Source organism: Myotis lucifugus, unplaced genomic scaffold (genome assembly GCF_000147115.1).
Source record: "Myotis lucifugus unplaced genomic scaffold, Myoluc2.0 scaffold_536, whole genome shotgun sequence".
Taxonomy (NCBI): Eukaryota; Metazoa; Chordata; class Mammalia; order Chiroptera; family Vespertilionidae; genus Myotis; species Myotis lucifugus.
In genome coordinates, this window is record NW_005871584.1 from 518,684 (window position 1) to 535,966 (window position 17,283).

The 17,283-nt window shown below is 53.4% G+C and overlaps 1 protein-coding gene across 1 annotated transcript in view; it reads left to right on the top strand.

Moving 5' to 3' along the window:
• Positions 1-7,143, top strand: part of TFCP2L1 (transcription factor CP2 like 1) — a 61,829-nt gene extending 54,686 nt beyond the window's left edge. The window contains exons 13-14 of the mRNA XM_014446410.2: positions 5,378-5,429; positions 6,170-7,143. Of these exons, the coding sequence (XP_014301896.1) occupies positions 5,378-5,429; positions 6,170-6,216 (99 nt within the window). The 3' untranslated portion in view covers positions 6,217-7,143. The remainder of the gene's footprint in view (positions 1-5,377; positions 5,430-6,169) is intronic.
• Positions 7,144-17,283: the final 10,140 nt, after the last annotated feature.

Here is a 17,283-nt window from a genome sequence, read left to right on the forward strand (position 1 = left end):
GCACCGCCCCCCGTCACACACAGAGCAGGGCGGATCAGGGGGTTGGGGCACTCCCCCCGTCACACTCAGGGCAGGGCCGATGGGGAGGTTGCGACTCCACCCCGTCACACACAGAGCAGGGCCCATGGGGGGGTTGGGGTGCCGCACCCTGTCACACACAGAGCAGGGCTGATCAGGGGGTTGGGGCGCCTTCCCCTGTCATGAACAGAGCAGGGCGGATAGGGAAGTTGTGGCCCTGCTCCCTGTCACACACAGAGCCGCAGGGTGATCAGGGGGTTTGGGCTCTGCCCCCTGTCATGCTGTTCCAGGGGCCAGGAGGCCTCGCGGCTCCACTGATCCCAGTGCTGGGAGGCCTTGTGGCTCCGCTGATCCTGGTGCTGGGAGGCCTCGTGGCTCCGCTTGACACAGGGGCAGTGAGGCCTCACTGCTCTGCTGATCCCAGTGCCAGGAGGCCTCGCTGCTCGGCTGATCCCGGTGCCGGGAGGCCTCGCAGCTCCGCTGATCCCGGTGCCGGGAGGCTCGCGGCTCCGCTGATTCCGGTGCTGGGAGGCATATTACCCTTTTACTATATAGGATAGAGGCCTGGTGCATGGGTGGGGGCCAGCTGGTTTGCCCTGAAGGGTGTCCTGGATCAGGGTGGGGGTCCCACTTGGGTGCCTGGCCAGCCTGGATGAGGGGATGATGGCTGTTTCCAGCTGGTCACACCCCCTTCAGGGTGGGGGTCCCCACTGGGGTGCCTGGCCAGCCTGGGTGAGGGGATGATGGCTGTTTGCAGCTGGTCACACCCCCTTAGGGTGGGGGTCCCCACTGGGGTGCCTGGCCAGCCTGGGTGAGGGGATGATGGCTGTTTGCAGCTGGTCACACCCCCTTCAGGGTGGGGGTCCCCACTGGGGTGCCTGGCCAGCCTGGGTGAGGGGATGAGGGCCGTTTTCAGGCTGGCGGGCGACTGAAGCTCCAAACCTCTCCTTTTTTTCTCTTTTTTTTAATTCTTGGATTTATTTACCTTCTATGGCTGTCACTGGAACTGAGAGCCGGCTTTCTCTCTGAGGCTCGGCTCCAGCTCTGAGACCTCGGCTGCTGAAAGCAGGTATCTGGTTTGTTTGGGTTCTATAATCAAAACACTGTTTCAACTCCAGCTCTGAGGCCCGGCTTGCTGAAAGCAGGTTTCTGGGTTTTTTTTAGCTTCTATAATTGCAACAATGTTTCTTAAACTGCAAGCTCAGAGGCCGGCAGCGGCAGGCGGGGAACGTTGGCTTCCTCCGTCTCTGAAGCAAGCAAGCCTCCTGTTTGCTTCAGCTGCCTGGCTGCTGGCCGCCATCTTGGTTGGCAGTTAATTTGCATATCTTGCTGATTAGCCAATGGGAAGGGCAGCAGAGTTATGGTTAATTACCATGTTTCTCTATTATTATATAGGATAATGCTCCCCTTTATGGATATACTACAGTTTGTTTATACATGTACCTATCAGGACATCTTATTTGCTTCCTGTTTTTGTTTTGAAGCCTTTATTGTTGAGTGTATTACAGGTGTCCCCCCTCTTTTTCCCCCAAGTGCCTCCCTCCACCCAGTTCCTGTCCCGCCCCAGGCCTTCACGACCCTATTGTCTGTGTCATAGGTAATGCATATATGCATAGAACATTTTTGGTTATTCTCTTCCCATCCCCTTTTCCCCCTTCCCTCTGAAATTCGTCAGTCTGTTCCATGTTTCCATGCCTCTGTTCTATTTTATCCGTCAGTTTATTTTGTTCATTAAATTTCTTGTTTGTTTATTTTGATTTAGATTCAGTTGTTGATATGTATTTATTGCCACTTTGTTGTTCATATTTTTTATCTCTTCTCCTTCTTCTTCCTTCTTTCCCCTTTCTTCTTTCTTCTGTCTTCCTCTTCTAAAGAATGCTGTTTAACATTTCATGTAATACTGGTTTGGTGGTGATGAACTCCTTTAGCTTTTTCTTGTCTTTGAAACTCTATCTGACCTTCAATTCTAAATGATAGCTTTGCTGGGTAGAGTAATCTTGGTTGTAGGTCCTTGCTATTCATCATTTTGAATATTTCTTGCCACTCCCTTCTGGCCTGCAAACTTTCTGTTGAGAAATCAGCTGGCAGTTGTATGGGCACCCCCTTGTAGGTAACTAATTGCTTTTCTCTTGCTGCTTTTAAGATTGTTTCTGTCTTTAACCTTGGCATTTTAATTATGATGTGTCTTGGTGTGATTCTCTTTGGGTTCCTCTTGTTTGGGGTTCTCTGTGCTTCTTGGACTTGTAAGTCTATTTCCTTCACCAGGTAGGGAAGTTTTCTGTCATTATTTCTTCAAATAAGTTTTCAATATCTTGCTCTATCTCTTCTTCTGGCATCCCCATTATGCTAATGATGTTATGCTTGACGTTGTCCCCGAGGCTCCTTATACTATTTTCATATTTTTGGATTCTTTATTCTTTTTGCTCTTCTGATTGGGTGTTTTTTCCTTCCTCATATTCGTTGATTTGATTCTCAGAATCCTCTACTACTGCCTCCCTGTAAATTATTCTTTATTTCAGTTAATGTATGCTGAATGTCTCACTAGTCCTTTTTCATGTCTTTGAAATTCTCAGTAAGTCCCTTGAAGCTCCCATTAATTCCCTTAAAGCTCTCATTAAGATCCTTGAACAACCTTATAAGCATTGTTGTGAACTCTGTGTTCAGTAGTTTGCTTGCTTCCATTTCTTTCGTTTGTGACATGTTTCTTAGTCTCCACATTTTGGCTGCTTCCCTGTGTTTGTTTTTATGTATTAGGTTGAGCTGCTGTGTCTCCTGGAGTTGGTAGAGTGACCTTGTGGAGTAGGTGTTCTGTAGGCCCCAGTGGCTCCACCTCCCCAGTCTTCTCAGCTGGGCACTCTAGGTGTGCCCCTGTGTGGGCTGTGTACACTGTCTTGTTGTAGTTGAGCTTTGATTGCTGTTGGTGTCACTGGAAGTACTTGACCCCCACACCAATTGGCTGTAAGGACCAGTGGCAACTACAGTGGAAGAGCTGCTGTGCAAGAGACACCTCTATGGAGCGGGACTTGCTTCAGTGGGGCTTTCGTGCGCATGTGTCTTCCCCTTGAGTGTGTCACTTGTGAATGTGAGGAGTTGTGATCTGCTATGGTCTGAAGCTGTCCACTTGGTGCACTGGCTCTGAGGCCTCCCAGGAGTTGCAAAGTCAGTCACTGCCTGGGGTAAGAGCTGCAGAGAGATCTGCAGATGGCTACTACTTGTGTTGGGCTTGGAAGTGACCAAGCGCACCCAACTGTGAAGCAAGGCAGGCTGGTGCTAGTGCTGGGTCTTAATTCTCTTATTGATGTCAGCTGCTTCTTGTTTAAGAGATTTTAGGAAAGTCTGAAGCCTGAACCTGGACAGGCCATATATATATGGAAAAGCCAATGCAAACAGCTTCAGTGGGGCTGCAAATTGGATGGGGTGTGGTCTCAGGGAATCATCAGGATGGAGCAAACAGTGTGAGCCAAGCTTATGGAAATTTTCCCTGTGAGCCAAGATGATGGCTGTCAGTCAGCTCTGGGATAGGGGAGGTCCCAGCACAGGAACAATGACCCTTGTGAGTGCCCCCATCTGGAGGAAAGCCACCCTCAGGTTCTTGCCCCGATGCCAGACAATCTAGTTCCTTCCCTAATGTCTCACGTTCCTTTCAAGCCGCCACTCCAGTGTTGGAGCCCAGAGGGATGGAGTTTGGGTAAGTCCATGTGCTGGCCCTTTAAGAAGAACTCCCTGGCACTCCAACCGCCTCCATGTCACTCAGCCACAATCCCCACTGGTTTTTACAGCCTGAAGTTATGGGGACTGCTCTTCCCAGCACTGGAACCCTGGGCTGGGGGTCTGGTATGGGGCTGGGACCCCTTGCTCCTCACAGGAGGCCTCCATAGCCATGATATCTCTCCCAATTAGAAAAACGCTACACATGGGTGTTGGCCCAGCCCTTTCTGTGCCTCCGTGCTTCCATCCCTCCTCTCAGTCTCGATGTGCTTTCTTCTTTACGTCTCTAGTTGTAGGGCTGCCATTCAGCCAGCTTTCAGGCTGTTCTGAATGATGGTTCTGTATTTTAATTGTAATTTCGATGTGGTTGTGGGAGGTGGCGAGTGCTGGCCTTTACCTACACTGCCATAGTGGTCCTCCTCTGCACCTTCATTTTATACATTACAGTCAAAGGAGAAGGTGTAAGAGGGTTACATGAAGTTCATTGGTGATTGATTAGGGAGGCGGGAGAAGGCAAAGCAGAGAAATCTCTGGGATTGGGTGAAAAGTAAAAGGAATAGACACTTCTTTTACATTGGTGGGTATAAGGTAATTAATAGTCAACAACTAACTTAACAACAATGACAATGAAGGGATCTGTGGTCTCAGCTCTGGGGAGGCTGTGCTTTGAGGGCCCAGGAAAAGAGGAAATTACGTTGACATTCCAAAGGCATGTTATCAGGTGTGTTATCCTAGATGCAAAACCAGATAGCAGACGGGCTCAGGTGCGGTGAAGACTGGCCTTTGTCAGGGAGCAGTGCCAGCCTAGGGCATGATGCCCGCCAGGACCTCTTGCAGTTGGGAAGTTTTCATTCAGACCGTCCTCTGCGGTCACTTCAGGTCTGAGTTTGTACGGCCTCACGCAGGCCTCCCCTAGCTTGTCAGGTTAGCAGGTGGCTCCTTTTTCATTCACATTATGGAAAAAGACTTGCAGGTTATGATTATTACAGTAGCTTTATTAACTACTAGAGGCCTGGTGCACGATCAGGGCTGGGGAGGGACCGTGGGAGGGCTCCAGGGCGTGTCCAGCCCATCTCACTAAGTCCTGATTGGCTGGACCTCAGCAAGCTAACCTATCGGTCAGAGTGCCTGCCCCCTGGTGGTCAGTGCACATCATAGCGAGCGATTGAGTGGCCTTAGCATATCGTTAGCATATTAGCCTTTTATTATATAGGACTGAGGCTCGATGCACGAAAATTCGTGCAAGAGTAGGCCTTCCCCTGGCTGCTGGCCCCGGCTTCGTCAGGAAGGATATCTGGAATGATGTCTGGTCTCATTAGCATATTACCCTTTATTATTATAGATGTGTTTCACGTACTCAAACCTGTAAACCTACTATTTGTTGCCCACTCCTGTACTTGGCCCTCCTAGGACTCACAATCAGAACCTGCTAATTACCCAGGTTTTTAAAGCACACTATTTTTTTTATCTTTGGTACTATATACATACAGGCTCCTGTATTGTGTCTGTGATAGGGGCTGGAAGACCCAGTAACTGGGAAACAGCAAAACAAAAGCGAGCAAAAATGTAGTCCGGGCTCTGGGCTCCTACCCCTGAGGCTTTCCTATTGAGCTCATGGTTGAAGGGACATGGTCTCTCTCTTGCCTTTCAGATGGTGCAGAATTTCCAGGATGAATCCTGTTTTGTCCTCAGCACCTTAAAAGGTAAAGCCCCCACCAGCTGTTTTCGCTTAGTTGAAGCATGATGGCTGCACCCCCAGGGTAACATGCTGAGAGAGGGGGGCTGCCTGCGCACTGTCCCCCTAGAGGATGTTACCTGGGGGCGTCCGGGGAAGGAGAAGCACAAACTTCCCGTGAAGCCTGGCCTGGCGGGTGAGGATCAGGGAGACTGGCCCCAGAGTCACTTCTGAAAGGGAAGTCCTGGCCAGACAGTGTGTCCCCCACAGACTCAGTGTCAGGTGGACAGAAGATGTGTTTGAGTTTTTCTAAACCTCGGGCTCTAGGAAAAGTGAGCATGGAATACAGCAGCTGGGTCTGGTGGGTTGGGGACGCGGGGCGCGGGGGTATGAAGGGCCCTCCTGAGGAAGGAGTCGAGCTCGTGGGCCAGGAGAAGGAAAGGCAGTGAGTGTGTGGAGTCCATCAGAATGATGCTGCTTCGTTACGGCCCTGAGGCCGTTCACCTGAGAAACAGTGTGTGCAGAGCCTCCTTGGATGTGGGCCTTTTGGTCCTTGGGCCCGGAGCTGAGGTGGGAAGGCCTGTTGTCAGACAGACGGGAAGGCATGTGTGGAGGTATCTGCTTTTGTCAGTGCAGCCTGATTTTGTGGTCTCGCCAACATCGGTGATGGGGCTGCCGTGGCGCCCTATTCCATGCCTCCCGTGACTCCCCCATGCCACGGCGCCATGCCTTTCTTCCTGAAAAATGCCCAGTGTTTCCCTCTTGCAGCGGAAAGCAGTGATGGCTACCACATCATCCTGAAATGTGGCCTCTGAGCAGCACAGAGCGGCAGCTGCCTCCACCTCCCAGCCCCGTGGACCCCCTTGGATGTAGGAATTCACCATCGGAAGCTGCAGCCTTCCTGGCCAGCTGCGGCTAGAAGGGACCTTGCTGATCTAAGAAAGCTGCACACCGGCAGCCAGCAGAAACCCGCGCAGACCTCTGCATGCAGATCCCCCCGGCTCCTCTCTCCCTTGCTCTTGGCCTCCAGCTTTTGAATGGTTCCTTGGTCCTTTCCCCACACCTGCCTCTCTAAAGAGGCCGACAGCGGTGAGGGGGGCGTCTGGTCTGAAACGCCTTGCTCTCCTAGTTGGAGGCTAGTTCATGGCTGTCTTGGTGCCAATGTGTTGGTTCTTTCTGACCACTCCCCTGCCTCCAGGCAAAGCTCGGCCCCACCCTTCGCCTTCTTCTCTGGTAACTGGCTCCATGGCCAGGACTGCTGACCAGATGGGGGCGATTTGCCACCATCATCTGTCTTCGTGTTCATTTCGTTCTCGATGGTCCTGGTGAGCACCTGTCTGTCCTGCTCTTGGGTGGATTGATGGGAGTGGGGTTCACTCCGTGCCTTCTTTCACTTTACCTTGTTCCTAAGGATCTGCTACTACAAAACCCTGAGATGGGGCACCTCTCTGTGCGTGTGGGACCTGCCACACAGAACAAGGCCCGGGAGGGTGGGGAGTGAGTAGAAAGGCTGTTTTTAAGCTCATTCTCACGAGTGTAAAAGGGATGAGAACAAAATAACTCCTGTTGAGTTCCTGTGGTGTAATGTTATTTCTCAGCAGTCATGGGTGAGGAGGACTAGGACAGTGGTCGGCAAACTGTGGCTCGGCAAACCGCGGCTTGTGAGCCACATTCGGCTCTGGCCTCGTCAGTGTGGCTCTTCCACAAAATACCGGCTCTTCCACAAAATACTGACTTCTGCGCATGGGCCACGAAGTTTCAATCGCACTGTACATGCACGCCCGCACGTGGTATTTTGTGGAAGAGCCACACTGAAGGGGCCAAAGAGCCGCATGTGGCTCTCGAGCCGCGGTTTGCCGACCACGGGACTAGGACATGATCATCCCATTGTGTGATCAGGTGACCTTGGCCGTCACAATACCTAGCCCTCTTGAGTGCCTCACCAAATCCCATTTAGAGAAGACTGCCTGCTGCCAAACCTGCCGAGTTCCCTGAGGATATTGTGTTTTCTGTGAGGGCCCCTCACAGGAAATGCTGATCTTTTTTCATTTGTAGGGGATGTGGTTAGAGCAGTTTCCCCTCGTTGCTGTGATCGGATCACCTTTCTTAGTGGCGTCGGAGGAAATTTGAATATCGGTAACTGGTGCACTAAGGAATTCCTCTTTGTCTTGCCTCTGTTTCCTGGGATCCAGTAATTAATGCTGGCCCAGGGCTTCAACTCTTTGCTAGTTTAGGTTCATCTTCCAAAGCATGATGAACCTATGGCCAACTGAGCAGGATTTTACAGCTTCTGGAGTAGAGCTTTTGGGATATAGTGCTGTGTCAGAGGTGGTCAGAACTGGGGGAGCCTGGTTTACAGATGGGGAAACTGAAGCCCAGGGGGCAAAGCCACCTCCTGATAACACACAGTGACAGGGGGTGACGCACATTTATCTACAAGCCAGGGCATTTGGAGAGGGAATGGGATGTAGTAATAATTATGTTGGCACAGCAGGTGTGGTACTCCTACAGTGTAAAGAAAGGTTCCTGCTTCCTTTTCCTTTTTTGGGGGGAAGAAGGAGCCAATAAGAGCTTTATTGAGATACAATTCACTGACCATACAGTTTACCCACTTATAGTGTACAATTAAATGGTTTTTGGTAAGTTCACAGAATGAGCATAATCAATTTTAGAACATTTTCATCACCCTCCCCCCCAAAGAAGCCCTGTACCCTTTAGCAGTCACGTTCCCACTTTTCTCCTACCTCCCTGGTCCGGGGCAGCGTCTACTTTTTATAGAGCTTCGCCTATTTGGGGCATTTTATACATAGATGGGATCAGACAATATGTGGTCTTTTGTGACTAGCTTCTTCGACTTAGCATATTGCTTTCTAGGGTCATCCATATTAAACGTGTATCAGTACTTTAGTCCTTTTTTTAGCTGAGTCATAGTTCATTCAATGGACAGACTGCATTTTGTTTATCCATTTATCACTTGATGGGTGTTTGAGTTGTTTCTACTTTTTGGCTGTTATGAAAAATGCTGCTATAAACGTACTTGTACAAGTTTTATGTACACACGTTTTTATTTTTCTTGGGAATATACATCGGAGTTGAGTTGCTGGGTGATGTAGTAACTATGTTTAGCTTTTTGAGTAACTGCTGGACTGTTTTCCAGAGCAGCTCAGCGTTTCCCATCAGCGGTGGGTGAGGGTTCTGCTTTCTCCACACACTTGCTATCGTATGAGTCTTTTTGATGAGAGCATCCTAGTGGGTGTGAAGTGATCTCATTGTGGTTTTGATTTCATTTCCCTGATGGCTAATGATGTTGAGCATTTTTTTCATGTGCTTATTGGCTATTTGTATATCTTCTTTGGAGAAATGTTTATCCTTTGCCCGTTTTTAATTGGCTTATTTGTCTTTTTATTATTGAGTTATATGAGTGCTTTGCATATTCTAGATACAGGTCCTTTATCAGATATATGATTTGGAAAAATTTTCTCCCATCCTGTGGGTTGTCTTCACTTCCGTGATGTTGTTCTTTCAATTTGATGAAATGCAAGACTACCCATTTTTTCTTTTCTTTTTTAAAAAATTGATTTTAAAGAGAAAAGAATGGAGAGAGAGAGAGAGAGAGAGAGAGAGAGAGAGAGAGAGAGAGAAAGAAACAGTGATTTGTTGTTCCACTTATTTATGCATTTATTGGTTTTCTTGTATGTGCCTGATCGGGGACCGAGCCTGCAACCTTGGCGTATCAGGACAACAGCTGAACTACCCGGCCAGGGCCTATCCGTTTGTTCTTTTATTGTTTGTGCTTTTGGTGTCAAATTTAAGAAACCATTGCCTAATCCAAGGTCAAGAAGATTTATGTTTATTTTTCCTTCTAAGAAGTCTTATTGTTTAGTTTTCACAATGATCTTTGATTCATTTTGAGCTAGTTTTTGTGCAGGTGTAGCTAGTTTTGGTCCACTTCACAGATGTTACATTTTTTACGAACTGAAGGCAAGACCCTCCACCAGCAAAACTCCTATGACTTGCTTTCTTATGATACCAGCTTTCTTGCAGTGGCCTGGAGCCAAACCCACAGTGCCTCCGAGGGATGCCTACAGACGGCGTGGGGTAGGGGCCTAACTTTGTTCTTTAGCGGGTGGCTGTCCAGTTAGTTGTCCAGCACCAGTTGTAGAAAGGGCTACTAGAATTCCCGTGGATTCATTGCCATGGCACTCTTGCTAAGGCCCCTGGTTCGCACTTGATCCTTTTTTTTTTTTTTTAAAGGATGTGAGGTTGTCATTGGAAAGCTCACCTTTTCTCTTTTGCAATTGGCTTTGTGTTCTCTTTCTGCTGTCTCCCCCTTGACCTGTCTCAACAACACTGGGTCATATCACTGTCTGATGTTCTGCAACCTTTCTTGGAGCACGTTCTAACATTACACACTGGTCCCCGGGAAAGGTCAGTACCAGTCTTTTTTTTTTCCTTCTTTTTTTTTGAGGAAACTGAGTCACATAGAACTGGAATAACTTGCCTACGTTTACACGGAACCAGACTAGACCTTTGGTCTTCTAACTTCCAGCCTTTCGAGGTGGCGTCAGCCACTGCCTAAGTGGTGTTCCTACCCAGGCCAAGCGACGGCAGGCTAAATTTTAATTCTAAAAGATGGCAGGCTAATATTTTTTATTTCTTAATTCCAAAGGAAGGCCTAATAAAGATCTATGACCTTAAGTGTGCTGTTAGTAGAATCTTTCATTCTGTGAAATGCCCACTGCTGTCTGTGCTCCTAATGGTTATAGTTAAATCTTGTGGCTCACAAGCAAGTAGGAAATAGGAAATACCAAGAAGAATATGCATAGTGACGTGGCATCGGACGTTTCAGCCACCTCATTCAGCAGCTTGTCCCTTCCATCAGTCAGATGAGCCAAAGCTGTCGGTTTTATTTTTATTTTATGAAGTAAAACGCTTGGGCACTGTCTTTCCTGTGAGCTCCGGTCCAGCCCTGGGCCCGCTGGGCGGAGCCTTCCAGGGCCCCACGAGTCCTAGGCAGAGGCTCCTGCTGGGCAGGGGCAGTTTTGAAAGGTGACCCCCGAGGGAGAAAGAGTCCTGCGCTCTGGCCACTAACTCGAACCCGGACCCCAAGCCGCGCTCTTGACTCTCAGGCCGTGGCTTCTCAGGACTGAGCAAGTCTCTGTTTGTGAGGTTGTTTCCCAGGTTGCACCTTAAAGACGCAGAGGCGTTCGAGGGGGAGCGGCAGGGTTTGCTGGGGGAAGGGGCTTTGTGCCCTTGGGAAAAGCAGGACGGCGGGAATCTGAAGTCCAGGCTTGGGGTCCTACGCAAAGGGCAGGCATTGCCCTGGCGACCGCCAGGCCGCCTCGGCCCCGGGGAAGAGCTGTTGCTCTAGGTTTGGGGCTTCACGGGGGGAGATTGGAGCTGGCTGAGTGTGTGTGTCACAGTGTCCAGTCCAGGTGGCTTCAGGCCGGCCTGTCACCGAAGGTCAGAAAATCCTTAACGAGTTGGTGGAAAACATGGAACAGCCTCTTTGCTGCTGTCAGTGGAGCAGAGGGAGGAAGAACGAGTCTCCGAGGAGGTGGGAAAGCAGCTGATGGGATGGGTGAGGTGCAGAGAGGTGGAAAGGACAGGGGACCAAGTCAGGGGTCCTAGGCCCCAAACTGCCCCCCTTCTATGAGTCTCTTTGCCTCTCTGGGTCTCAGTGTGCACCCCTTAAAATGAGGGCTCAGTCACGTGGTGACTGGAGGGGCAGTGGGCCTCTCCCGTCTTCCCTCCCTCGGAGTTGCATCGCGAGCAGGAGGTGGGTGGGCGCGGCATCGTGCTGTCCACGGCCCCTGCTCCACTCGGGATACTGCTGCTCTGAGAAGCTGCCTGCGCCTCCATGGGAGGCATTGGTCTCGGTCGTGCCTTTGAGAATCAGTCTGGCTTACAGGTGGGCTGGCCCCTGCAGCACGTAGAGTGGCCAGAGCAGGACAGGGTCAGCTGCTCGGCAGCTCCGGTCCAGGGGTTCTGCAGGCAGCGCATCGCTCTCCCCGCTCCGTGTTGGGCAAGTGACCCTCGGCGTGGCTGGCTGGTTGCTGCTGCTCCTTTAAATCTTAGGTGGCATTCCTGGTTTGGGCTCTCGCTGAAGCTGGTTAAGGTAAAGTTGCCCAACCTGGGGGAGTCCACACCCCAGTCCAGCTTTCCTGGGGAGGGGGCAGTGCTGGGCGACAGGGCCCCGAGAGCAAGGCCCAGGGAGCCTGTGTCCACACAGCTGCCCGTCCGTTGTCCTCCCGGTTTCCTACTCTGGGTGTGGAGCAGTGGGGCACTGGCAGCAAATGCTTGTACATCCTTTCTGATCACCTCCCAGCCCCGTCCCTTTACCCGGTGCCGAGAGGACAGGAGGGCCTTCGAGACGACCCTGGCCTGGAGATGTGGGTGTTGCGTGATGCCCTCGGGGGACCTGGGGCAATGAAGTGCTGGTCAGGTCACCGGGCCTCCTTCCAGGGGCCTGCCAGGGGCGCCCAGGGAGCGCGCCAGGCCTCTCAGAGGCTGCCGTGGGCCTTCGTCCAGGTCCCGTGGGTGATGAGGGCGCCAGAGGAGGAAGGCAGCAGCTCTGAGTGGTGGAGACCTAGAGGGGGTGCCCCCAGGAAGCAGCTCCGAGGGTGGATTGGCTGCTCAGTGCAGGGCTGCTGAAGGCATGAGCGGGAGGGTGGTCACTGCCTGCGGCTCGGCCTGACCATTCTGCCATGCAGGCAGCCAAACCGGCCCTCTTCGAAGGGGCGTGGGAGCCCCCTCTCCGAAGGGCCCGTGGGAGCCCCCTCTCCGAAGGGGCCGTGGGAGCCCCCTCTCCGAAGGCCCATGGGAGCCCCCTCTCAGAAGGGCCGTGGGAGCCCCCTCTCAGAAGGGCCGTGGGAGCCCCCTCTCAGAAGGGCCGTGGGAGCCCCCTCTCCGAAGGGCCATGGGAGCCCCCTCTCCGAAGGGCCCGTGGGAGCCCCCTCTCCAAAGGCCCGTGGGAGCCCCCTATCAGAAGGGCCATGGGAGCCCCCTCTCCACAGATGCCGTGGGAGCCCCCTCTCCGAAGGGCCCGTGGGAGCCCCCTATCAGAAGGGCCATGGGAGCCCCCTCTCCACAGATGCCGTGGGAGCCCCCTCTCCGAAGGGCCGTGGGAGCCCCCTCTCCACAGATGCCGTGGGAGCCCCCTCTCCACAGATGCCGTGAGAGCCCCCTCTCCGAAGGGCCGTGGGAGCCCCCTCTCCGAAGGGGCCGTGGGAGCCCCCTCTCCGAAGGGGCCGTGGGAGCCCCCTCTCCGAAGGGCCCGTGGGAGCCCCCTCTCCGAAGGGGCCGTGGGAGCCCCCTCTCCGAAGGGGCCGTGGGAGCCCCCTCTCCACAGATGCTGTGGGAGCATCCTCACCCTTCGTCCTCAGAGCCCCAGGGCCTGGGCTGCAGGGAGCCAGCTGGGACGGGAAGCCTTTTGTCATAGAAAAGCTCTCAAACCTTCATCCAAGAGAAAGCAACCTAATTCACCCTGGCATCCAGCATTGGTCCCGGGAGCCCACTCTTCAGGAGGTGGATCCACGGGTGCCCACCCTTCAGGGGCTGGCCTGCTGCACCCCAGCCCAGTTCTCTGCCTGGGAGTGAGCTGCTGGGTGATACGGGGCTCTCTTCAAGCCCAATTAAGTGAAATATTATCTTGCACCCCTTCCAGAATTCCATCTTCTCATTAGTAGACCTATATTACAAAAAGTACTCATCACTAAATTTGAATTTCATTTAAGAAATGTGGAATTCACTTCCTCCTATGCTGACCTAATATTTTTTGTCATGTAATTTTTTAATAGTTCTTTATTGTTGAAAGTATTACATATGTCCCCCTGTCCCCATTGATCCCCTCAGCCCACCCCGCCCCCACTGCCCCAGGCCTTCACCACCCTATTGTCTGTGTCCATGGGTTATGCATATATTATGCTGACATAATATTGATATGCTTCTTGGCCCTTAAAGCTGAAAATATTAACTGTCTAACCCTTTACAGAAAAAGTTTGCTAACCATGACTTTCATTACTGTCTATCCCACTGGATTATTTTTTAAAAAATCCAGAAAATAGGACTTTTCTTAAATAATAAAAAGTACTTTGTTTTAATCCCTGAAGCGAGAGAAGCATTCAGCTGCACGGCCTGGGGTCTCCCTGCATTGGGTGCCCTGCCGTGGCCGCGAGCCCTCGCCCTGGTGGGGTCCACCCAGCCTGGCGGGACTTGTCTGAGCCCTTCCCCCGCTTCCTGCAGGCTGGCCCGTCCTGCAGGCCTAGTGCGCCTTTGCATCCTGGTCCAGGTGCCAGCGGGTGTGGGTGGGCCCTGGAGGGGAAGGGTTCTGTGCTGGTGTTAGCAGGTCGCCAAGCCACACGGGGTGGTGCCTCCTGACCGAGGGCTCTGGAACTTTCCTGTTCACGGAGGGTGCAGCCGACCTTCACTTCCAGCTGGCACCTTGGGGACCATGGACCTCTGGCTTCTCCGGGAACCCGCGATGCCTCCTCACATGTCCTGCTGTTCTTCCTCCTACAAAGGGAACCACTGGTGGCGGCCTCCTCCTGGTGATTGAGAGGGGCTGCTCCGCCCGCCCTCCAGAAGGGCTCATGGACCAGGTTCCCGGCTCTGCCCTTGGGGAAGCTGGAGGGAGCCAAATGCCAGCCTCGCGGGGCGACTCCCACGTGCTGCCGTCCAACTCTCGGCTGGGGCGGTGCCCCCTCCCTGGGCTCTGCCAGCCTTGGACCCTCGATTCCCTCTTGGCAGCTGGCCGGATGAGTCCAGTTCTCCATTACACCCACACCAGCAGCAGCAGTAGCTGAGGCTGCCGGGCCTCCGTGGCTCGGGTTCTGTGCCTGGTGCTTTTGCCGTCCTTTCACTTGATCCTCCCCACAGCTGGAGGCCCCAGGGCCTTGTTTTCCAGGGGAGGAGATCAAGACAGAAAAATAGGAGCTCAGGGTCCTGCAGCTGCTGGTGGCCACCAAGGAGGAGCGGCCGCGGAGTCCAGATCCGCATCTAGAGGGCGTGCTTGCTTGCTTACGGAGGGACTCCATCGTTGGGCTGGGGCTCCTGGTGGGGAGACGGTGGGGCTTGTTACAGGCGGAGGAGGAGAAGGGGTTGTTTTGTGTGCCTTCCCCGGTCCTTCCCTGGGTGGGTAAACACTTGGTTACTGTGTTCTCTGATGTTCCTGTATTTAAAGTGATTTCTTTCTTAAAATGCAACGTCCCCAACTTTTCCCGTTGGGTGACTTTCTAAAGGTGGTGGGAGTCTCTTTGGTGGTAGGCCCTGGGAGGGCCCGGCGGGAGTGGTGGTCATGGAGAGAGGTGGCTGAAACACAGCCCGTGTGCACCTGTCACTTCCATCGTGCGACGAGGAGCCTGACTGTGGGATCTGCTCGGGTCAGAGTGCCAATAAAATCGTAAGAAACTGGCTCAGACCTCCTGACCTCCAGGCTTTTTATTTTTTTTTTTAAAAAAAGGTAAAATACATACAGCGTGAAGTTTACCATCGTGACCATTTTTAGGCATCTCAAGTACATGCACATTGTTCTCCAACGTCGGCCCCATCCATCTTCAGAACTCACCTTCTCCAGCCGGAGCTCTGTCCCCACTCCGCCCGAGCTGCTCGCCTCCCCCAGCCCTCGTCTGCCTGTGAGTGTGGCACGCTAGGTGCCTCACCAAGTGGAGTCATCACAGTATTTGTCCTTTTGTGACTGGCCTCTCACTTAGCATAACGTCCTCAGGGGTCATCCGTAGTGATGCACATGTCAGAATTTCCTCCTTTTTTAAGGCTGGAAGATATTCTGTTATCTCTATGCTAGTAGCCCCGCGTGCTCAAGTAGCTTGCTGCCGCTTGCCTCAGCTGGCCACCCTGCCCACTGCCGCAGGTAGCTCTCCACTGCTCAGCTCTCCACTGCTCTGTAGCTGACTGCCCCGCCCTCCTGTAGCTCTCCGCCCACTGCCCCGCCCTCCTGTAGCTCTCCACTGCTTGTAAATCGGTTGTGACATGGTGTTCCAGCTAATTTGCATATTTCTCTATTATATTAGCACATTTTATTTGCTCACGAACACTTGGGTTGCTTCTTTTGGCTACTGTGAATGATGCAGCTGTGAGCATGGTCTACAAATCTCTGTGGGGTCTCTGCCTTCTCTTGGGTGTACACCCCGAGGTGGGGTTGCTGGGTCAGACGCTAATGCTGTTCTCTGCAGCGGCTGCCCCATTTCCATTCTTGCCAGTGGTGCACAAGCGTCCGGTTTCTCCACATCCTTGCCAAGACTTACTCAGTCTGGCTGGCTTACTGTCTCTGTCTCCGATGGTAGCCATTCTTATGGGACTTCTCCGGTCTTGGAAGCTTGGTCATGGGAGAGCCGCGCTGAACCCCGGGGTGGGCACATGTGCAGTGCCACCACCCCTGGCCCTTGTCATCCTCTAAGGCCGAGGCTGCAGCCTCACGAGCCACCCACGCCTCCCTAAACCAGCTGTGTTCTGGGGACCGTGGACTTCTTGGCTCTGCTCAGAAACCGTCCTCCCAGACCATACTTTTTCCAAGCATCTCTGCCCCCGGTGCTCCATGTCAGGCAAGTGTATGTGCTGTGCCCAGGCTCCTCCGCCTCCTGCCATGTTCTCCCTGTCCTCACGAGCCCGGTGAATCCCCCTCCCCACAGCATGCCCATGGTCCCATGAGGAGAGCAAAGGGTGAGGTGCCAGGTGCACAGGGGTGAGGCGCCAGGTCTTAGGTTGGAATCCTGGCCCCAATGGATTTAGAGCAAGCCAGCCTCCCGAACCACAGTCTTCTCGCCTGTGAAATAGGAATGCCATCTGCCCTGCCATTGTGAGGCTGCCATGGCGGTGTGCTCGTGCAGGGGTGAGCTTGGCTGGGCTCTGAGAGGGGAGTGTGCATGTGCAGGGGTGAGCTTGGCTGGGCTCTGAGAGGGGAGTGTGCGTGTGCAGGGGTGAGCTTGGCTGGGCTCTGAGAGGGGAGTGTGCGTGTGCAGGGGTGAGCTTGGCTGGGCTCTGAGAGGGGAGTGTGCGTGTGCAGGGGTGAGCTTGGCTAGGCTCTGAGAGGGGAGTGTGCGTGTGCAGGGGTGAGCTTGGCTGGGCTCTGAGAGGGGAGTGTGCGTGTGTAGGGGTGAGCTTGGCTGGGCTCTGAGAGGGGAGTGTGCGTGTGCAGCGGTGAGCTTGGCTGGGCTCTGAGCTGGGAGATAGGTTAATGTTTTCCAGGATCCAAAAGAGGGGGACACGGGGTAGGGGGTGGAGGTGGGAGTGGACAGCAGGGTGTTGGGTCAGATAACACAGTGAGTCGTCTGTTCACTGTTAAACACATGTTAACGAGAGGTTCACAGAGCTGTGCTTCAACGACTCCGGCTCGTGTATCCTTGAGAGATGCAGGCCCTGACCTGCCAAACTGACTTTCTGGCCCAGCGGCAAGCGGTACCCTGCAGTTTGACACAGTGACACGGGGTCTCAGACCATGGCGGGGAGGGGCGTTTGCATTTGCCCTCTAAGTGTGGGGGAAACAGCAGTGGAGGCCCTTAAACTAAGAAGGGACAAGACGGGATTGGGTCCAAAAGGGAGCTGGTTGAGGCCGCAGAGCCCCTAGGGGCTGGAGCCGCGGAGCCGCGCTGCCTCTACCCGCCTTTCGCTGGGGCTTGGCTGCTGGCTGCCCCACCACCTGTGTGGCCTCTGCCCAGAAGGGAACGTCCAGGAGCAGGACACCCAGCCCGAGGGTGTACCCAGAGCGCTCAGGGCCCGGTGGGCAGGCCCCCCAGCAGGGCCCGCAGCAGCTGCTCCTCCCATCAGTCCCAGGAGAGCTGTGCAGAGGTGAGCCACGGAGGCAGGAGCGGCCACAGTGCGAGGCGATGCGGAATGAAGCCTTCGGCGTGAATTCCACATGACGCCCC